General features: G+C 58.3%; 1 protein-coding gene across 2 annotated transcripts; it reads left to right on the top strand.

Annotated features, from left to right (window-relative positions):
* The first annotated feature begins 12,682 nt into the window (after positions 1-12,682).
* Positions 12,683-18,374, top strand: IQCD (IQ motif containing D). Of its 2 annotated transcripts, XM_012933311.2 has the most exons (4): positions 12,683-13,456; positions 14,639-14,872; positions 16,152-16,223; positions 17,387-18,374. In XM_012933311.2, exons 1-4 carry the CDS (start codon positions 12,731-12,733, stop codon positions 17,816-17,818), a joined length of 1,464 nt encoding a protein of 487 aa, XP_012788765.2. In that variant the 5' UTR covers positions 12,683-12,730; the 3' UTR covers positions 17,819-18,374. The 2 variants fall into 2 exon arrangements, with proteins under 2 accessions (XP_012788765.2, XP_055002878.1); XM_055146903.1 differs by lacking the exon at positions 16,152-16,223.
* The last annotated feature ends 115 nt before the right edge of the window (positions 18,375-18,489 follow it).

Below are 18,489 nucleotides of genomic sequence, written 5' to 3'. Positions count from 1 at the left end.
AGCAGAGGTACATGAGGTCAGGCACCAAAGGAGCCAGGCCAGACTTGAAAATGACCTAGATAGGACCTAGAGGGATAACACAGTGGGGAAGGCTTTTGCTTGCTCAGGGCCAGCCTGGGTTCAATCCCTGGCACCATATATGGGCTCCTGAGCACCACCAGGAGTAATCCCTGAATGCAGAGCCAGGAGTAAGCCCTGAGCACATTTAAGAAAAGAAAATAATTTAGGGCTGAAGCGATAGCACAGGGGTAAGGCATTTGCCTTGCACGCGGCTGACCCAGGTTCAATTCCCGGCATCCCATAGGGTCCTCTGAGCACTGCCAGGAGTAATTCCTGAGTGCAGAGCCAGGAGTAACCCCTGAGCATCGCTGGGTGTGACCCAAAAAGAAAAAAAAAAACAGAAAAGAAAATCATTTAGACACGCTGTCCTCACCCACCAGGGAAGGAAAGCCTTGCCAGGACAGAGTTGGAGCGCCCATCACTGACCAACGTGGGATTGAGTATTACATTACACAGACAGAGAAGCAACCCCCCACCAGAAGCCACCCCAATGCGTTGCATTTTGTTTAGACATATAACTAAGGTCAGAGAGATAGCCCAGGAGGTGAGACCCAGGAGGTGCTTGCCTTGTATGCAGCTGACCCCACTTCCATCCCTGGCACCAAGTATGGTCCCCCAAGCACCACCAGGAGCCACTCCTGAGCCAGGAAGAGCACTGAGCACTGCCAGTGGGGACCGCAACACCAACATCATCACAAGTACAAGAGGGAAAAAACAAAAAACAAAAAAACATCAGCAACTGTCCATTGTGGAAGAAACTGACTTGGAAGATTTAGTCCAGGAAATGACTGGCCAGACACCCAAGTGATAGAACAGTACGAGCAGTAAGGCAAGCAGGACAAGCTGAGACTTGAAGTCCGAGCACAGAGACTGACTCCGCGTTTCCCCGCCCCCACCCCGCCACCCTCTGTCCCCTGCTGTTTCAGCAACAAAGGTTCAAAGCAACCACTCAACAGTAGAGCAGATCCTTCACGTGCATGTGTGAGGCCTGGGTTAATATTTTTTTCTTTTTGGGTCACACCCAGCGATGCTCGGGGGTTACTCCTGGCTCTGCACTCAGGAATTACTCCTGGTGATGCTCGGGGGACCCTATGGGATGCCGGAGATTGAATTTGGGTCGGCCACATGCAAAGCAAATGCCCTACCCGCTGTACTATTGCTCCAGCCCCCAATTTTTTTTTAAGGTTTTTTATTTGTCTTGGATTTTGTGGGGGGTTTGGTTTTGGGGCCACACCGGCTGTGATCAGGGCTTACCTCTGATTCTGAGCCAAGGGATCACTCCTGATAGACTTGGGGTGCATGTGGGGTGCTGGTGATTGAACTTGGGTCTGCCTCGTGCAAGGCAGGCACCCCCCTACCCGCTGACCTTTATCATTCTAGCCCCCCATGATTTTTTTTTTAACTTACCAGTTAAAAAAGATTTAGAAAAGCTGTCACTACCTAGTGTCTCCAGATCGCATCCACGATACCCTGGGTGACAGGGTTGCCGTTTATGGGGATCCCAGAGTGCTAAGCCAAAGTAGGAAGCCAGGGCCCGCCGGCAGCTAGCCAAGGGGTTAGGGCGCATACCTGGTGTGTGCCAGACACAGATTTGATTCCCAGCATCACATATGTCCCCACTGGGGGAAAAAAAAAATTCAAAATCAAAAGATGACATACGTGAAACATGCCCACAATTCAATGTCATGGGAACAGAAACTCCTGGCCGGTGGCTCATGGGAGTTGGGGGAAGATAAGACTTAGACACTTTGTGGCGATGTGGCCTGACTTTGTCCGTTTCTGGAGAGGTCACTGCGTTGTTGCAAGCCTATCACGCGTGGGTTTTACCGTATGTGACTCCCAGGTAGGCAGAAGTCTCCAGAACTCGGGATGCTAGCTTGTCCTGGAGCCAGAAGACGTTGCCTCTGAGCAGAGAGCCGGCAGGATGTGGAACCGTTTATCCAGGGGCCGGAGTTGGCTTCGGGCCAAAGCAAACTGGGGAGGTCAGCGGCCAGGGCGCTGGACCTTGAGAGAAGACACAGTGTCGGGGTGCGGGGGGGAGCCCCCCGGGGTACAGTCCATGAGAGGGAGCCCTGTCACAGCAACTGCCAGGAGGCCTGGCCCTCCTACCTCTGCAGGCCCCCAGGGGCCCCCAGCACGGCTTTAGCCTGTCATTGAGCCCTTCCTGCACTCTCCTATGTCTCCTTCCGGGTCTCTCTCGACCTCTCCCGACTTACCTCCCTCGTGGACGGCCCTCCCCGGAGACCAGTGTCGCTGCATCGGGGGGCTCGGCGGGGCACGCACAGCCCAGAGTTCCAGACTTGGCCCCAGCTTTCACCCCTGCTGCTTCCGGGCTTTGTCCATTGGGTAAACACTGATACCGTCCAAACCAAGCTGTACCCCTCCCTAAGCGCCCTTCCCCCTCCCGCGTCCCCCACTTCGCCCCAGCCTACTGTCTCTCCTGCTCGGCACCCCGAGCCCTGGCGCCGGTCGGGGGTGGCCACTGGCCCTCTTGCACCTGCCACCCCTCCATTCGTTTTTCAGGGTACAGATCACTCGTCATTAGCTGTTAAAAATCCTTCAGGGGAGGCTGGAATGATAGCACCGCGGGTAGGGCATCTGTCTTGCACGCGGCCGACCTGGGTTCAATTCCCAGCATCCCATAGGGTCCCTTGAGCACCGCCAGGAGTAATTCCTGAGTGCAGAGCCAGGAGTGACCCCTGTGCATCGCCGGGTGTGACCCAAAAAGCCAAAAACAAAACAAAACAAAAGTCCTTCAGGGAGGGGCTGGAAACCTAGTGCAGCGGGTAGGGAGCTTGCCTTGCACACAGCTGACCTGGGTTCGATCCCAGGCATCCCAAACGATCCTCTAAGCACCGCCAAGAGTCATTCCTGATCCCTGCCGGGTGTGGCCCCAGAAACAAGCAAACCAAACACTCTTTCTGGGACCTTACAGCCTCTGGAGCCATGAAGGACGTTGGCAGGTGTGAGTTCACGAGTGGGTGAGTGGTGCTCCCCGTGAGAGCCACCTCCCGGCCTCCCCAGCAGAGGAGCAAAGGGACGGAGGCCACAGACTGACGGTCCGAATGGCCGGTCTAAGGCAGAGCCGTTGGTGTACTTAGAGAAGGTCTAAGAAGGTTTGTGTTACAGGCTTGCATGCAGACGTGACGGGTCATGTACAGAGATAACGCATTTCAACGGAGGCAATTCTCCTGGGGGGGTTAGTTCCAGGAGACACTCTGTCTCCCAGGGACTTCGATATTGTTTTTCTCCTTCCCTTTAATTGTAATATTAGGCAATTAAGTTTACTCCTTATTAATTCTTGCAGTTAAACACAGGAAGAGATATAGATTCCAAACTTTAGTTCTCTGGGCTCAGAGGGCCAGCAAGGCTTTTACCATAAATCCCAGACTAAGTCCTCAGGCCAATTCAGCGCTTCCTTCCTCTCGGGGGTTTCCTATCTCCTTAGTCGTAATAGCTTGCATCAAGACCACGCTCATATTATTTCTAGATTGTCCCCTTTCAGTGCTGGCGTAGCTTCACCGTTGGCCCCAAGTCCGTCCCAGTCCCATGGTGGGACCCCCTTTTGGGGTATTAGGAACTACGGCAACCAAAGCCTGAACCAAGTGATCATGCTGGACGCCCAGGAGTCGATCTATTTCAGAGTCAATCAGCTCCCAAATATCAGGAGCACAGCATTAGCAGTCTTTCTGGGTTTAAACAGAGAACATTGCTCTACAGTAATCTGAAAAGGTTATAGGGGAAATAGAAAAGCAAGTAATTCGCTATGAATACGAAGTCCAGAGTCACCTAAGTAACCCAGCCTGACCTGGGGAGTTTTAAAACCTAAAGAAGGGTTAAAAATAAACTTGGGGGATTAGGAGTGCTCGTAAGAGCACTATAAGCTTCTATCTACCGGGTGGGGAGGGGCAATTCACTGATGAAGCCTAAAGCACTTAGGGCTGATATCCAACAAACGGAGCTGACCCCCCCGGCCCCCCGCCAGGACAAGGGCACTCTCTGTCCCTGGATCTAGGGGGTGAGAGTCCCTAATAAGGGAAGCAGCAGGCCCGGAGCCCTGGGAGCCCCCAGAGGGGAGACAGGAGTGAGGAGGGAGGGGCTCTGAGGAACAGGCTCCGCACCCCTTCCCCAGGGTCACCCAGGAACCCCCAGCAGCCCCACGACCACGGCGATCTCCACACCCCCCTTCTGCCCCCCAGGCCGGCCCACATGGTGGGGCAGTCGAAGAACTGAGTTAAAGGGACTTTTTCCTGCAGAATTGCTAAACGCGCGCGCGCACATACACACACACACACACACACACACACACACACACACACACACACACACACACGCATATCCGTCCCTTCTCCAATGTGTCCTCTGACTCCCTTTTGATGTGGGGGAGCAGGTCCTGTGTCCCCCAGGTCCAGGGAGAAAAGGGATCTTCCCGGGCTCCTGGCTCCCCCTGGCCCAGACGCCGGAGCCAGAGGGGACCAGCCCGGCTTCGCAGGGGCAGTGGGGGTGGCGAGGGCAGGGCCACTGAGGCCCAGCGTCTAGACCAGCGACTCTCCACGGGGACGTCTTGAGCTGGGAGGCCACGTGTGCGGCGCTTCTGTCAGATGCGGTTTCCGCCGCAGAAGAGGAAGCCCGGACTCTGGGAGCCGGGCCAGCTGGCGGGGCGCCACTCGGGCAGGAAGTGGGGATCCACGTGGCCTGGTTTCCACATTCACCGTGATTCCACGGCCCAGAACCCACTCACCACGCACAAGGCTCACGTTCTTTCCTGCTTAAACGCGGAACGAACGCTCAGAAGGTCACGTGTGAGTATGTGCCAGAGCCCTGTGGCTGGCGGACAGCTGTCCATCTCAGCCAGAGATTTCGAAATCTGCCCTGGGAAGCTCATCTTCTCCCGAGCACCAGGGCTGCTGGGTGCCTGCCTCCCCCCAGGCCCTGGGATCTGCGGCTCACGCGGGCCGCCCCATCGGCTGGCCTGGCTGTTGCTTCTGACACACCAGATATCGTCTTGAGAACGTCTCCAAAGGACAGCGTGGACTAAGCTCCAAGGTGGTGTTAGAGGTGGCCAGAGAGACAGCTCAGCGGGCAAGGTGCTTGCCCTGCACACAGCTTTCCTGGGGTCAATCCCGTGAATCAGGAGAGATCCCTTGAATGTGCAGAGCCGGAAGTAAACCCCCAAACAAAAACAAAAGTATGCTAGGAAAAAGAAACAAACTTTATTTTTTATTATTTATTTATTTATTTATTTTTGCTTTCTGGGTCACACCCAGCAATGCACAGGGGTCACTCCTGGCTCATGCACTCAGGAATCACCCCTGGCAATGCTCAGGGGACCATATGGGATGCTGGGATTTGAACCCGGATCGGCCGCATGCAAGACAAACGCCCTCCCCGCTGTGCTATCGCTCCAGCCCCAGAAGAAACAAACTTCAAAGAAGGAACGCATATTACAAATCTTTTTGTTTGGGGCCAAACCAAACAGTGCTCAGGACTTACTTCCAGCACTCTACCCAGGGATCACTCCCGGTGGATCGTACCGGGTGCTAAGATTCGAACTTGAGTCAGCTGTATGCAGGGCAAGAGCCCGCCCTGATGTACTTATTGCTCTGGCCTGTCAATCTTCATTTTTTAAAAAAACTTTTTCAAAACATAATTTTTTTTTTTTTTTTTTGCCTTTTGGGTTACACCTGGCGATGCACAGGGGCTACTCCTGGCTCTGCACTCAGGAATTACTCCTGGCAGTGCTCGGGGAACCCTATGGGATGCTGGGAATCAAACCCGGGTCGGCCGCGTGCAAGGCAAACACCCTCCCCACTGTGCTATCGCTCCAGACCCCTAAAAAACTTTTTAATTCACAAAGTTTTATTTGTGATGTTCAAGGGTTACTCCTGGCTCTGCACTCAGGAATAACTCCTAGCGGTGCTCAGAGGACCATATGGGATGCCGGGGATCGAGCCTGGGTTGGCTGCTTGCAAGGCAAACGCCCTACCCGCTGTCCCGTCCCACGGGACTTGGTCAACGTGGGTAGCCGGGAGAGCGTGCACAGTTGAAAAGGAGACAGACACGAGAAGAAAGAGACAGACACAGACAGACACAGAAGAATGAGACGGACACAGAAGAATGGGAGCAAGCTCCAATTTTATTTCTCCTAAGCTAGTCTTTTATAATTGATTAGATGAGGAAATGGGCAGAATGGGGGAATAGCAAAGAATGCAAGCGTTTAATGAAACGGGATGTGGGCCCTGACGGCAGTTTCCCTGGGCATTGTTCTGCAACCTTCAAAAGGTACTTTGATATTTTTCCCAAGAAGCGGTTGTTCCTTAGTTACAGGTCAGTTTGTACTGGCATGTTGGTTCCCAGGCACTGGGTCCCGGCACCCCACTTGGCTGTTGCTCTGGCCCCACGAGAGACATTTCAGCCTGCAGCTTTCCTTCCCGCGGGATCTCAGTAGGCTAGCTGCCTCCACTCTGCATTAACCAGCCTCTGCTCCTGTTCCCGGGAAGAGATGGTCACCACTCACTCCATCTAATTTCTTAAACGTCTGGTAGACATCCCGGTGACATCAGTGAGACCTGATGCTTTCTCCTTTGGTTATTAAAAACTCTTTTTTTTTTTTTTTGGCGGGGGCGGGGGGAGGAAGTTGGTGCACACCTAGCAGTGCTCAGGGGTTTCTCCTGGCTCTGCACTCAGGAATTACTCCTGAAGGCGCTCAGGAGATTATATCGGATGCCGGGGATCGAACCCAGGTCAGCCAGGTGCAAGGCAAAGGCCCTCCCCGCTGCGCTCTCTCACCCCGGCCAGGTTATTAATTCTTGATTCAGTGCATTTACTAGCTGTCGGCCCGTCCAGGTCATCTGCTGTCCTGTGCGAGCAGATTGTGTCCCTCAAAGGACTGCTTCTCTTTCCCTTAGGTCATCAGCCTTGTGGTGGCATTTCCTAGATGCCACTTCCTGTGTCCTAGCAGTAGTTGCCGTGGTGTTGCTGGCTGCAAGGGGCAGGGGGCCCCTCCTACCCCCCAGCTGACTCAGCACCTCAGCCCCGAGCAGGGCTGGGCGGTTGCGGGCTCTTTCTGCCCACCCGGTACGGATTGTCTTCTCTCTCTCCTTCTGTCCGGAAGCCGTGAGCAGCTCCCTGCCGTCTCCTGGTCTCGCTTTCCTCCTATTATCACTATTTTTCACTCTGGAGGCTGCACCCGGTGTGTACTTTGGAGCTACTCCTGGCTCAGTGGTGAAGGGTCACTCCCGGTGGTGCTCAGGGGACCAGGCCACGCCAGGGATCGAACTCCCCACTCCCAGCCCCTCCACCCCCACGCAAGGCGTGTGCTCGGCCTGTGGCAAGATCTCACCAGCCCACCTTGATGCACGTTGCACGTTTCCCGGGAACCAGGATCCCTGCGGAATGAAGTCACTCCGTGGCGGCTCCTGTGTGCTTCCGTGACGTGACTCCACTGGAGAGACAGGGGAAGCCTCCTTCCTCTTCTTCTCTCCCCTTTGCTGTCACGGAGCTGCTGTTGTGACCGGGGTCACCCACTGCATATTTCAAGGCCCCCACATGGAGCTGGGGGCTGGCACACGTACCCTTGGCTGTGGCACCCGCTCGCCCCGCCTTGCCGGCCAGCCCCGTTAGCCCCGCACGCCCGACGGGGATCACTCGGGGCACCGCGGGCTCCCGATGGAGCTGCCAGGTCCACAGTAGAGCCACGAGGCCTGGCGCGACCCCAGGGAGGAGACTCGTGGCCCTCAGCCTGCTCCGCCAAGGGGGGGTCCCCAGGCCAGCAGCAAATCCCTGGGGAGGTGGCTCCGGCCTAGAGCCCTCGCCTGGCCTGTGAGGGGCCCCGGGGCCTTCCCCAGCACCAGGCATGAAAGACGACCTGTGGGGAGAAAGTGAGTTCCCGGCAGCCCCGCTGGTCGAGGGATCCGGCAGAAAGCGCAGGGCCCGGGCAGTGCTGAGGACCCCCACCTCCTCCCACCCCCAGTTGTGCCTGTGTCGTGATGGCTGCGGAGGTCGATACGTTCCAAAGCGTGTGAATAACGGACCGAAGAGACTGAGAATCAGAGAGGGGTGATTCAGAGCCTCCCCCGAATAACGTGAGCCTCCCCGTTCGCTTTCTGACTCATGACGAGAAGGGGAGGGGTGGCAGTTGTCGTGCTGCAAACCGATTTGATCCTGGGGTACCCCTGGGGACCAGGAAGAGCGTGGTGAGGCGGCAGAAAACTGGGCACATCTGTCCACAAGACTCACGGAGAGTCAGACAGACAGATACCCGGATGGGTGGGTGGGTGGGTGGGTGACAGACAGATGGACAGATGCATAGATAAGCATAAGAGAACGACAAATACAAATATTTGTATCTGGAGTTAGAGAAATCAAACGCTGTAGGATATGAACCTTGGTATCTGTTTTCTGGGTCTTGACAGGATTCAGAAATGGGACCAGGAGCCACCGAGAGAGTACAGTGGGTAGGGAACTTGCCTTGCACGCAGCTGGCCCACGTTCAATCCCCCAGTACCCAATCTGGTCCCCGAGCCCCACCAGGAGTGACCCATGAGCACAGAGCCAGGAGTAACCCCTGAGCATCATCACCAACTGTGGCCCAAAAACTATAAGAGAAAGAGAACTATAAGAAAAAGAAAGAATGGAAAGAAAGGGAGAGAGGTGGAAGGAAGGAAGGAAGGAAGGAAGGAAGGAAGGAAGGAAGGAAGGGAAGGAAGGAAAAGAAGGAAGGAAGGAAGGAAAAGAGGAAGGAAAGAAGGAAGGAAGGAAGGAAGGAAGGAAGGAAAGAAGGAAGGAAAAGAAGGAAGGAAGGAAGGAAAAGAGGAAGGAAGGAAGGAAGGAAGGAAGGAAGGAAGGAAGGAAGGAAGGAAGGAAGGAAGGAAGGAAGGAAGGAAGGAAGGAAGGAAGGAAGGGGCCCAGAGGAGGTGATTCTCCAGTGCCCACCAGAGTCAGTCCCCTAATCCTGAGGCTGGGCAGAGTAGCAGTTGGGGTGCGGGCTCCTGGGACAGGCTGCCTGGACCACAGGGCCAGTTCTCACACTCCCTGGTCATAAAGGAACAAAGACGGGCCCTCTCTGCCCTCCTCTTCCAAGCCACCTACAAGGGGGTAACGAAAGCTCCTGCCACATCCTTGGCCCAAGGGAGGAAGGAGCAAGGCGTCTGTCCAGGCCCAGGGCTCGGAACAGTTCTCAAGGTGGCTCTTACAGTGGCTTCCCTGGGCTGCAGCGAGGGGCTCTGCAAGCTGGAACCCCTAGTTCCATCCCCGACAACCCACGGTCCCCCCAAACACACACACATGAACACCACCAGGAGCGACCCTTGAGCAGCCCCTGAACACCGCCGGTGTGACCCCCTAACCAAATAAACAAGGTGGCATTCCCGGGGCCAGAGATAGGGCTCGAAGGGCTGAGTGCAGACCCCTGGCACCTCGCCAGGCCCCACTGGGTGCTGCCCCCAAACAGAACAAAACAAAGCATTCCTGGGGCGGCTGTGCGAGAGGCTCAGCGAAGAGAACTGGCTTCGCCTGGGGTGACGTCCAGGTTTGACCCCCGGCACCCCCAAACCCTCCAGGAGTAATACCTGATTGCAGAGCCAGGGGTAAGCCCTGAGCACTGCCGGATGTGACCCCCCTAAAAAAAAAAAGCAAAGAAAACCCTTGAAACCCGCTTCCCACCAACGCAGCAGTTTCTTTAAATGCCCTTGACGCCCCCACAGCCGGTGTTATAGGTGTTCATTTTCTCCCCTTTCTTCCTCCCACCCCCGAGGGAAAATATAATTTAGCTCAAACTTTTTTTTTTTTTTTACCAAAATGTTCTGAGAGTGAAAGTAATAAAATATCCAACCAGCCCATTTGAATGAAGACGGGGGTATAATTTGCATGATAAAGATATATTTCCATTTATAAAGTTCATCAGCAGAATTAATGACAAATAAAGGGACGATCCAATTAAAGTTCCCCATCCATTAACAATCTTGCTTCACTCTTAGGGCAGGAATTTTCACAGGATTGGAAATGATTTAAATATTAAGGCTGGTGGCATTAAAAAGGACATGAAACCATCACATTAGAATTCAAGGGAAGGAGACTGGCCCGTGGTTTTTGTCACGGGCGTCAGATGCATTACCGGGATCTGGGTTCCACCGGCTTTTTCCGTGTTCACCCAAATGAGCTGCCAAGAGCTGATGGGCGTCGTCATAATCAAAGAAAACAAGTTTGCCCTTTAAAGCAAGGGAGGTAATTTGGCTGAAAGCAAATTGGAAGCATTTCCTCTAATGTTGCATTTCCAGCCGCCCTCTCGGAAGGATTCAGGCATTTTGATTTATGCCTGAGAGCTTTGGGGGACAGTGGGGAGAAGGCGTTCATTAAACAGGCGGCCCCATCCATCCTGTGGCCAGGGGGCAGCGATCCTTCATCCTCCGAGAGGCCGAGGAAGCCCCACGGCCCGCCCTGCCGCACTGTGTTTTCAGGACGCGCCTACAGGAACTCGGGAGACTGAGTCGAGGGGATCAGCGCCGGAGACCAGGAGACCACCCCCGGCTCCACTCAGCCCAGTCCGCCCTCCGGGGCTCCAGTTTGGGTGGGTGCGGCCTGGCCAAGGGCCTGTGCTCAGCCACTGTCTTCCTCCCTCTCGGCGCCTCGGGGTTCTTCCTCCCTCCCTTCCTCTCCGCCCGCTCTGGTGCGCTGAGCATCTCAGTGGCTCCCGAGAGGAGCAGGCACGGCTGTAGATCAGCATCGCCCTGTCAGCCTTTTGCTTTTTTTTTTTTTTTGCTTTTTGGGCCACACCTGGCAATGCACAGGGGTTACCTCCTGGCTTTGCACTCAGGAGTCACTCCTGGCGGTGCTCAGGGGACCATATGGGATGCTGGGAATCGAACCCGGGTTGGCTGTGTGCAAGGCAAACGCCCTCCCCACTGTGCTATTGCTCCAGCCCCCGCCCCGTCAGCCTTTTGTTTGTTTATATTTTGTGTTTGGGGGGTCCCACATCTGGCAGTGGATGACTCCGGGCTCTGCACTCAGGGATCACTCCTGGCGGTGCTGGGGGGGGACCCTATGGGATGCCAGGGACAGGACCTGGGTGGGCCACATGCGAGTCAAACGCCCTGACCGTGGACGATCATCACTCCAGGCCCCGACCCAGTCAGCTTTTGCTTCTGGGATCATTGTACAGAACCTTGGCAGAGACGGTCCAGGATCCCGGTAACCCCTTCCCTCATGACGTTGACGCCTTCCGGAACTGTGTCTGTCAAAACTCACACGTGAACATTGGCCACCCACTGTGCCACCAACTCCGTTAAGTTCTCGGTGTTTTCCTCCGAAACTCCTTTTCCTGTTCCAAGATCCAGCCCAGAGGCAACACTGCGTTCATCTGCTTTTATGCTGTATTTCTAAGTCAGTATTCCCCACACCCTGACGTTGAAAATCCACATTTAAAAACCAGAGGCGCGGCCAGTGCCGGTCCTGAAGCCCCCAACGCCCCCACCCCCGCTTGCTGCACTGCCCCCCACCCCAGGCAGCACACCCAGGGTCCCTGGCTGCAGCCCCAGGGAGACGGGACACTGGGGTGAGCAGGGAGAAGCGGGCAGGGCCGAGCTTCCGTCCAGCTGTACTTCCGGCCGGGCTGCAGCTTCTGGGTGGCACAGGAAGTGGCCGCCTTCTTGCTGGTCCTGGATGACCCAAGCCTGCCACCTCCTCCTTCACCGACTGGCCTCTGGCAGGGCCGGGCGGCTGTAAGTTCCCCTGCGGGGCCTCACACCCTTCCCATCCCCCAGCGCTGGCTTATCTGTGCCCAGGCACCCTAGCATGGGTGCTGTGAGGGTCCCCACCTCACGCCTGTGCCCACACCCACCACCACCCTGAGACCTCCCGCCCTGGAGGCCCCACACACAGCTAAAAACTGCATCTGGGGGCTGGAGTGATAGCACAGCGGGGAGGGCGTTTGCCTTGCACGCAGCCAACCCGGGTTCGAATCCCAGCATCCCATATGGTCCACCTGAGCACCGCCAGGAGTTATTCCTGAGTGCAGAGCCAGGAGTAACCCCTGTGCATCGCCAGGTGTGACCCAAAAAGCAAAAAAAAAAAAAATAGTGCTTCTGGGTGGCGGGGCTACAGGGCAGCCGGGAAGGCACTTGGCTTGCAGGCAGCTAAGAGCAGTTTGGTGCCCAGGCGTCACAGGGGGTCCCAAAGCCCCACCAGGAGTGAGCCCTGAGCACTAACAGGTATGGCTCAATACCCCCCCACCAACACACACGTTCCCTTAATAAAAAAATGTGCTTCTGGGCTGGAGCGATAGCACAGCAGGTAGAGCATTTGCCTGGCACGTGGCTGACCCAGGTTCAATTCCCAGCATCCCACATGGTCCCCCGAGCACCGCCAGGAGTTATACCTGAGTGCAGAGCCAGGAGTTAACCCTTGTGCATCGCCGGGTATGACCCAAAAAGAAAAAAAAAAAAGAAGTGCTTCCTGAGAGGTTCTGTGTGCCAGCTGCCAGCTCCAAGGCCGGGTGGTCCTGATGCTGTGTGTGTGTGTGTGTGTGTGTGTGTGTGTGTATGTGTGTGTGCGTGTGTGGGCGGGGGGCAGCCGGCCTCTGCCCACGCCTCCTCCTCCTCCTCCCTTTTCAGGGCCCCCCGAGCCCCCTCGGGCAGCTGGCCTCCCTTCGCCACCCCCCGGGCCAGCTCAGGAGATGGCGCTGGAGGGCCTCTCGGTGTCGCCCCTCTACCAGAGCCCCGACCTCAACAAAATGAGGCTGATGGCCGAGCCCACCAAGAAGCCGGCCGCCTTCCTCAAGTACCTGACGCCCTCCAAGACCAAACTCAGCAGCATCGAGGCCAAGAGGATCATGTCGGTCCTGGACGAGACCATCCAGAAGGTGGAGTGGGTGACGCTGCTGCCGGACACGGCGTCCGGCGCGGACCCGCTCGAGGGGCTGCTGGAGGACCACGTCCTGCAGGCGCTGCGGCAGCACGGGGGTCTCTGCCAGGACCTGCTGGCCAGCCTCCACTCCCCCGGGACCCGAGAAGGGCTGGCAGAGCCGGGCGGGGCCCGGGACCGGCTGTTCCACGAGCACTTCCTCTCGGAGGAGCTGCGGCGGGCCCAGCTGCCCTCGCCGCGGGACCGGGTCAAGGACTCCACCAGGAACGTCTTGCGGCTCCTGCTCACCCACCCCCGGGCCGCCGCCAGCCTGCTGCGGACGCAGGCGCAGCGGCGGAGCCCGGCCGCCCAGCGCTTCGTGGACGCCCTGAAGGAGCTGCGCGGGTTCCTCTTCGAGAAGCTCCTCACCAGCCCCATGGAGATACGGGAAAAGACCCAGTTCATCCAGAACATCAACAAGCAGAACCGGAGGAACGAGGAAGTCATCAACGGGCTGGAGAAGGAGCTGGCCGGCAGCATGAAGACGAGGGATGCGGAAGTAGGTACCCCGCAGCCGGAGGCAGGAGGATGCTCGCGGGCAGGGGGAGGCCAGGGATGCAGGAGGTGGTACCCCGCGGCTGGAGGCAGGAGATGCTCACGGGCAGGGCAGGGGGAGCCCAGGGATGCAGGAGTGGTACCCCACGGCCGGAGGCAGGAGGATGCTCACGGGCAGGGGGAGCCCAGGATGCGGGAGGTGGTACCCCGCGGCCGGAGGCAGGAGGATGCTCACGGGCAGGGGGAGCCAGGGATGCAGGAGTAGGTCCCTTGCAGCCAGCTGGCCGGGGCTGAAGAAGCTCGCAGGCTGGGGGAACCCAGGGGTTCTCTGCCATGATTTCAAGGGCACCTACTCCACAGACTCTGATGGGGAGCCAGGTCTCGGAGTTAAGCCCACTAGGTCCCTGTCTCAGAGTTTGTGGTGAGGGACTTTTGAGGTCCTGAGCTGAGCTGATCACAGTTTTGAGAAGTATAATGAGGGGTAAGTACAGAATGCTCGACGGGAGTCTTGCAAGAGAATCGAACTTGAGAGGCTCCAGGCCACTGAAATGAAGAAGGAGGGAATGACCCTGACAAAGGCGGCAGGGCAGAGCCTTCCGGGCCAGGCTCCGGGGAGAGGGAAGGACCCGGCGGGCCAATCCTGTGACCTGTGCAGGCTGGGGGCTAGTGCTGGACTCAGCTCTGCCTGCGTGGACAGAGTCAGCCGCAATCCCCAAACGCACGGGCCCAGCTCCCGTCAGACCTCTGCTGGCCCGGCCCTGCTCCAGGGAGCCCTACCCGCTGTGCTATCACTCCAGCCCCTCTAAGGCGTCGGCCAGATCTGTTGGTGGACACTCGCAGGGCTCTGATTTGGGGGCACAAAAGCGACTGCTGAGTGACAGGGCTCGAGGCTTGGCCACAAGGGGAGTCTCCTGGGGGCCAGAGAGGGTCCCTGTGGCTTTTCGGCCCCCAGTGGGTGGCAGAGCCTGTGACAGACAGGACAGCTCCGGGGCGGGGCGACCGCCACCGGGTCAAGGGGGTGCCCTGTAGGATGTCCCTAGACCTCAGTGTTAAGTGAGGGGGTGACAGCTTGGGGAGGGCACCTCCAGCTCCAGAACTGCAGGACCCCGAGCGCTCTGCCTGGCCCCCAGGACCCTCCCCGCCGCCCGCCCCCGCTGACCAGCCTCCCTCCCCCACCCCGGCGCAGCTGGAGAAGGAGAACTTCGTGATCCAGGAGCTGAAGAACCACCTGCACCAGGTGCTCCGGCTGTCGGAGAACAGCCTCCTGCGCACGCGGCAGGAGGCGGAGAAGCAGCAGAAGCTGGACTACCGCTCCTCGCAGGCGCGCCTGGCCAAGACGCAGCAGGAGCTGCTGCTGCTGCGCGCGCAGCTCAACAACCTGGTGGCCGAGAACCAGGAGGCGGAGCAGGCGCTGCGGAAGGTGCGGGCGGGGCGGGGCGGGGCGGGGACGCGGGGCCACGGGGGCCACTGAGGCGGACGGGGAGGAGCGTCCGAGCCCAGCCCGGGTTCACCTTTTGGTTTGTTTGGGGGGACTCCAGGAACCAGATGGGGCCCCGGGGACGGAACCCCGGTTGGCTGCGCGCGAGGCCGACGCCCTCCCCACGGTGCCAGCGCTCCTGCCCCCTTTCACTTTTTTTTTTTTTTTTTTGAAAAGTGTAAGTGTGGGGCTGGAGCAATAGCACAGCCGGGAGGGCGTTTGCCTTGCACGCTGCCGACCTGGGTTCGATTGCCAGCATCCCATATGGTCCCCCCAGCACCGCCAGGAGTAATTCCTGAGTGCAGAGCCAGGAGGAACACCTGAGCATCGCTGGGTGTGACCCAAAATGAAAAAAAAAAAAAGAAAAGAAAGTGGAAGTGTTCCAATGCGTCTTCTTGGATCAGATCTAACCCCCCCGTTCATTCTAACCCCCTCACCGGCACTCAGCAGGTGCTGATACTTCTTTGCTCACCGACTCAGCACCCCGCACCCCTGTGCAAATGCGCCCAGCTCCCATCCTTTCTTTCTTTTTTTTTATTTTTTGCTTTTTGGGTCACACCGAGCAATGCAAAGGGGTCACTCCTGGCTCATGCACTTAGGAATTACTCCTGGCGGGTGCTCGGGAGACCATATGGGATGCTGGGAATCGAACTCGGGTTGGCTGAGTGTAAGGCAAATGCCCTACCCGCTGTGCTATCGCTCCAGTCCCTCCCGTACCACCCTTTCTAATGCCTGGCTCCAGTCCAGCCTCCCCAGCTGCCCGTTAGGAGAGCTGTGTAGTCCCCTAGCAGCTGAGGGTGGGGTGCCCCTCATTATTAAGATGACACATGCATTGGGGTCACAGTCCCCCGAAGCCGCTCATCCAGGCTGCCCACATTAAGAATCTTTCCTCTGAAGGATGACGGATCTGATTTTACCAATTTGTTTTGGCTTTGGGGCCAAGCCCGGCTGCTCAGGGCTTATTACTCCTGGCTCTGCACTCAGTCTCACCCCTGGCAGAGCCCGGAGGGCCCTATGGGGTGTTGGGAATGGAACCCAGGAGCTGATTTATTGTTAAAAATTGTTAATCGAGGGGCTGGAGTGATAGTCCAGCGGGGTGGGCGTTTGCCTTGCACGTGGTCGACCTGGGTTCAATCCCCGGCATCCCATGGGGACCCCGCGGGTCCTCGGTGCTGGATGTCCACGCTGGCCTCCGAACAATGACCTGCTGATGCTTTTTTAGAAAAAATACAAAGTGGAGACAGAAATCGAGAACTGGATTCAGAAGTACGACATGGAGATGGAGGAGAAGCAGGTGTGTGTCCCGCCCCCCCCCCCCAAGGGACGGCCCCGAGCCTGTGCGTGCCAGGGCAGCCGCCCCCAGCCCTCAGCCCGCTCTTCCCGGCCCCCCTGGCCACATCCCGAGCCTGCCCGGCGAGGCCCTGGGGCGTGGCCGCAGCTGACCCTGCCCAGCACGTGGGAAGGCAGGAGGCAGCAGCGTCCAGCCACAGACATGTGCCTGCTGGTGGCCCCCGCCGACCCAGGCTCCACCTAGTGTCCGCCTGCTGCACTCACTCCCATCCCTCCCGCTCACTCCTGGGGACACGCCCCCCCCCCCCCCCCCCCCCCCCCGTCTGGGACTGCAGACTCTCCCCTGAGGCCACAGTGGTGTCAGGGGGGGAGCCGGGTCCCTGCTCTTGTGGCCCACGCAGAGTCTGCCTGGAGGACGGGCTGAGCCAGCTTAGCTGGGGGGGGTAGGCAAGGCATCGACCCCGCCCACTCCAGGAGATGCGGGGGTCACGGGGAAGCCACAGGCCCGCGTGGCTGAGAGTGAGGGGATGCTCGTGCTCGGGGAAGGGCCAAGCAGACCCTCTCTGTGGCCACTGGAGCTCCAGAAAGGGGCTTTGCAGGCGGCAAAAAGTGTGTCCAGATGCCCCGAGGCGGTGAGCTGCAGTGGACATGGCCCCAGGGGTGTCCTTTACTGCTGGAGAGAGCAGACGACAGCGCCTCTGGGTTTGACACGTTCCCCATATTTTAAAACTTTGGGGGCCGTGGGGCTGGAGTGATAGCACAGCGGGTAGGGCGTTTGCCTTGCATTCGGCCAAGCCGGGTTCGAATCCCAGCATCCCATACAGTCCCCTGAGCACTGCCAGGAGTAATTCCTGAGTGCAAAACCAGGAGTAACCCCTGAGCATCGCCGGGTGTGACCCGAAAAGAAAAAAAAAACTTTGGGGGCCGCTCCCAGCAGTGCTCAGGGAGCCATAGGGTGCGTCAGGGAGGGAACCCGGGTCGGTTGCGTGCAAGGTAAGCGTCCACCCACTGGACTCTAGCGCTGAGCCCGTCCCCACATGGCAGACGAGGATGTCTAAGGTGGAGCCCCCCGGGGATGGAAAACCATCAGGGCCCGGCATAAGCCCCACTGGCGAGGGGCCGGGGGACCCGGCAGAGCCCCACCCACGCCGCCCCTCCTCGCCCTAGGAGGAGTACGAGGAGCTGGACAGCATCCACCAGGAGGAGAAGATCCAGCTGCAGGAGCTGAAGGAGCGGCACGAGGTGCTGGCGGAGGAGTTCCTGCAGATCCAGCGCGAGCGCGAGGTCAGCTCCAGGAAGAAGCTGGAGGCCGAGCAGGAGCTGCTGCGCATGGTGCGGGCGGCCACGCTCATCCAGGCCGTGTGGAAGGGCTACCTGGTCCGCTCCCTGCTCAAGTCCCGGAGGAAGAAGCGGGCCAAGGCCAAGTCCAAGGAGGACATCAAGGGCAGAGGCAAGAAGACCAAGAAGGCGTCAAGCCTCAAGGAGCTGGCCCCCGAGGACGCGGGCCTGGAGGACCCGGGCGAGGAGGACCGGGAGGACGAGCGGGAGGAGGAGCAGGGCAGGGGCCCGGGGAAGAGCGGCAGCAGGGGCAAGAAGTGAGCCCCGGTGCCCACACCCCTCCCAGCCCCCCATTTCCCAGAACCCAGCAACAGGGGCCTGGGGACGCCTTGCTTTAACCACCGTTCAGAATCAACAAGCATGTTCGGGGGGCTGGAAAGATGGGACCACCACGGGGCGGGCACTTGCCTTGTACGTGGCCGACCCTCGTTCGATCCCCAGAACCCCAGAGGGCCGCCCTGAGCCCCACCAGGAGTGACTCCCACAGGGCCAGGAGTAACCCCTGAGCGCTACCAGGTGTGACATAAAACACAAAATAAAAGCCCCCAAAACCTAACAATTAAAAGCAAATTCAACTACGTTGAATACAGAAAGCTCATTTCACCCAGGGGTGCTGGCTTCGGGTGGAGGCCGCGCTGATGAGCCTCCTTTTGGAGAAGGGTGACCCGCAGACCCCCCACTGTGCGTGGACCTCTCCGGCCGTGGCCCGTGCCCCACCTGGCAAAGGCAGGTCGCTGTTCTGTTGAAAAGCTGGGAAAGCTGATGTGCTTCCCAGCCCGCAACCTGGGGTCAGGCCCACGGGCCGGGGGTGCCGGCTGGACACGGCAGGTGCAGGAGGCCCTGAATAGCAGGGAGGGCATGTGGACACGGGGGTCAAGACCCCCCGACCCCGGCCTGTCAGAGCAGGGGGCCTCATTAGCTACACGCCCTCC

The sequence above is a fragment of the Sorex araneus genome, chromosome 9 (assembly GCF_027595985.1).
Source record: "Sorex araneus isolate mSorAra2 chromosome 9, mSorAra2.pri, whole genome shotgun sequence".
NCBI lineage: Eukaryota > Metazoa > Chordata > Mammalia > Eulipotyphla > Soricidae > Sorex > Sorex araneus.
This window is presented reverse-complemented; position numbering and strand designations above follow the sequence as displayed.

Excerpts from the sequence above, each read along its gene's own strand:
- IQCD (XM_012933311.2), top strand. The coding sequence starts at position 12,731 with ATGGCGCTGGAGGGCCTCTCGGTGTCGCCCCTCTACCAGAGCCCCGAC. Across the intron at positions 14,873-16,151 it reads CGGAGCAGGCGCTGCGGAAG|AAAAAATACAAAGTGGAGAC; the intron begins GTGCGGGCGGGG and ends ATGCTTTTTTAG. Across the intron at positions 16,224-17,386 it reads TGGAGATGGAGGAGAAGCAG|GAGGAGTACGAGGAGCTGGA; the intron begins GTGTGTGTCCCG and ends TCCTCGCCCTAG.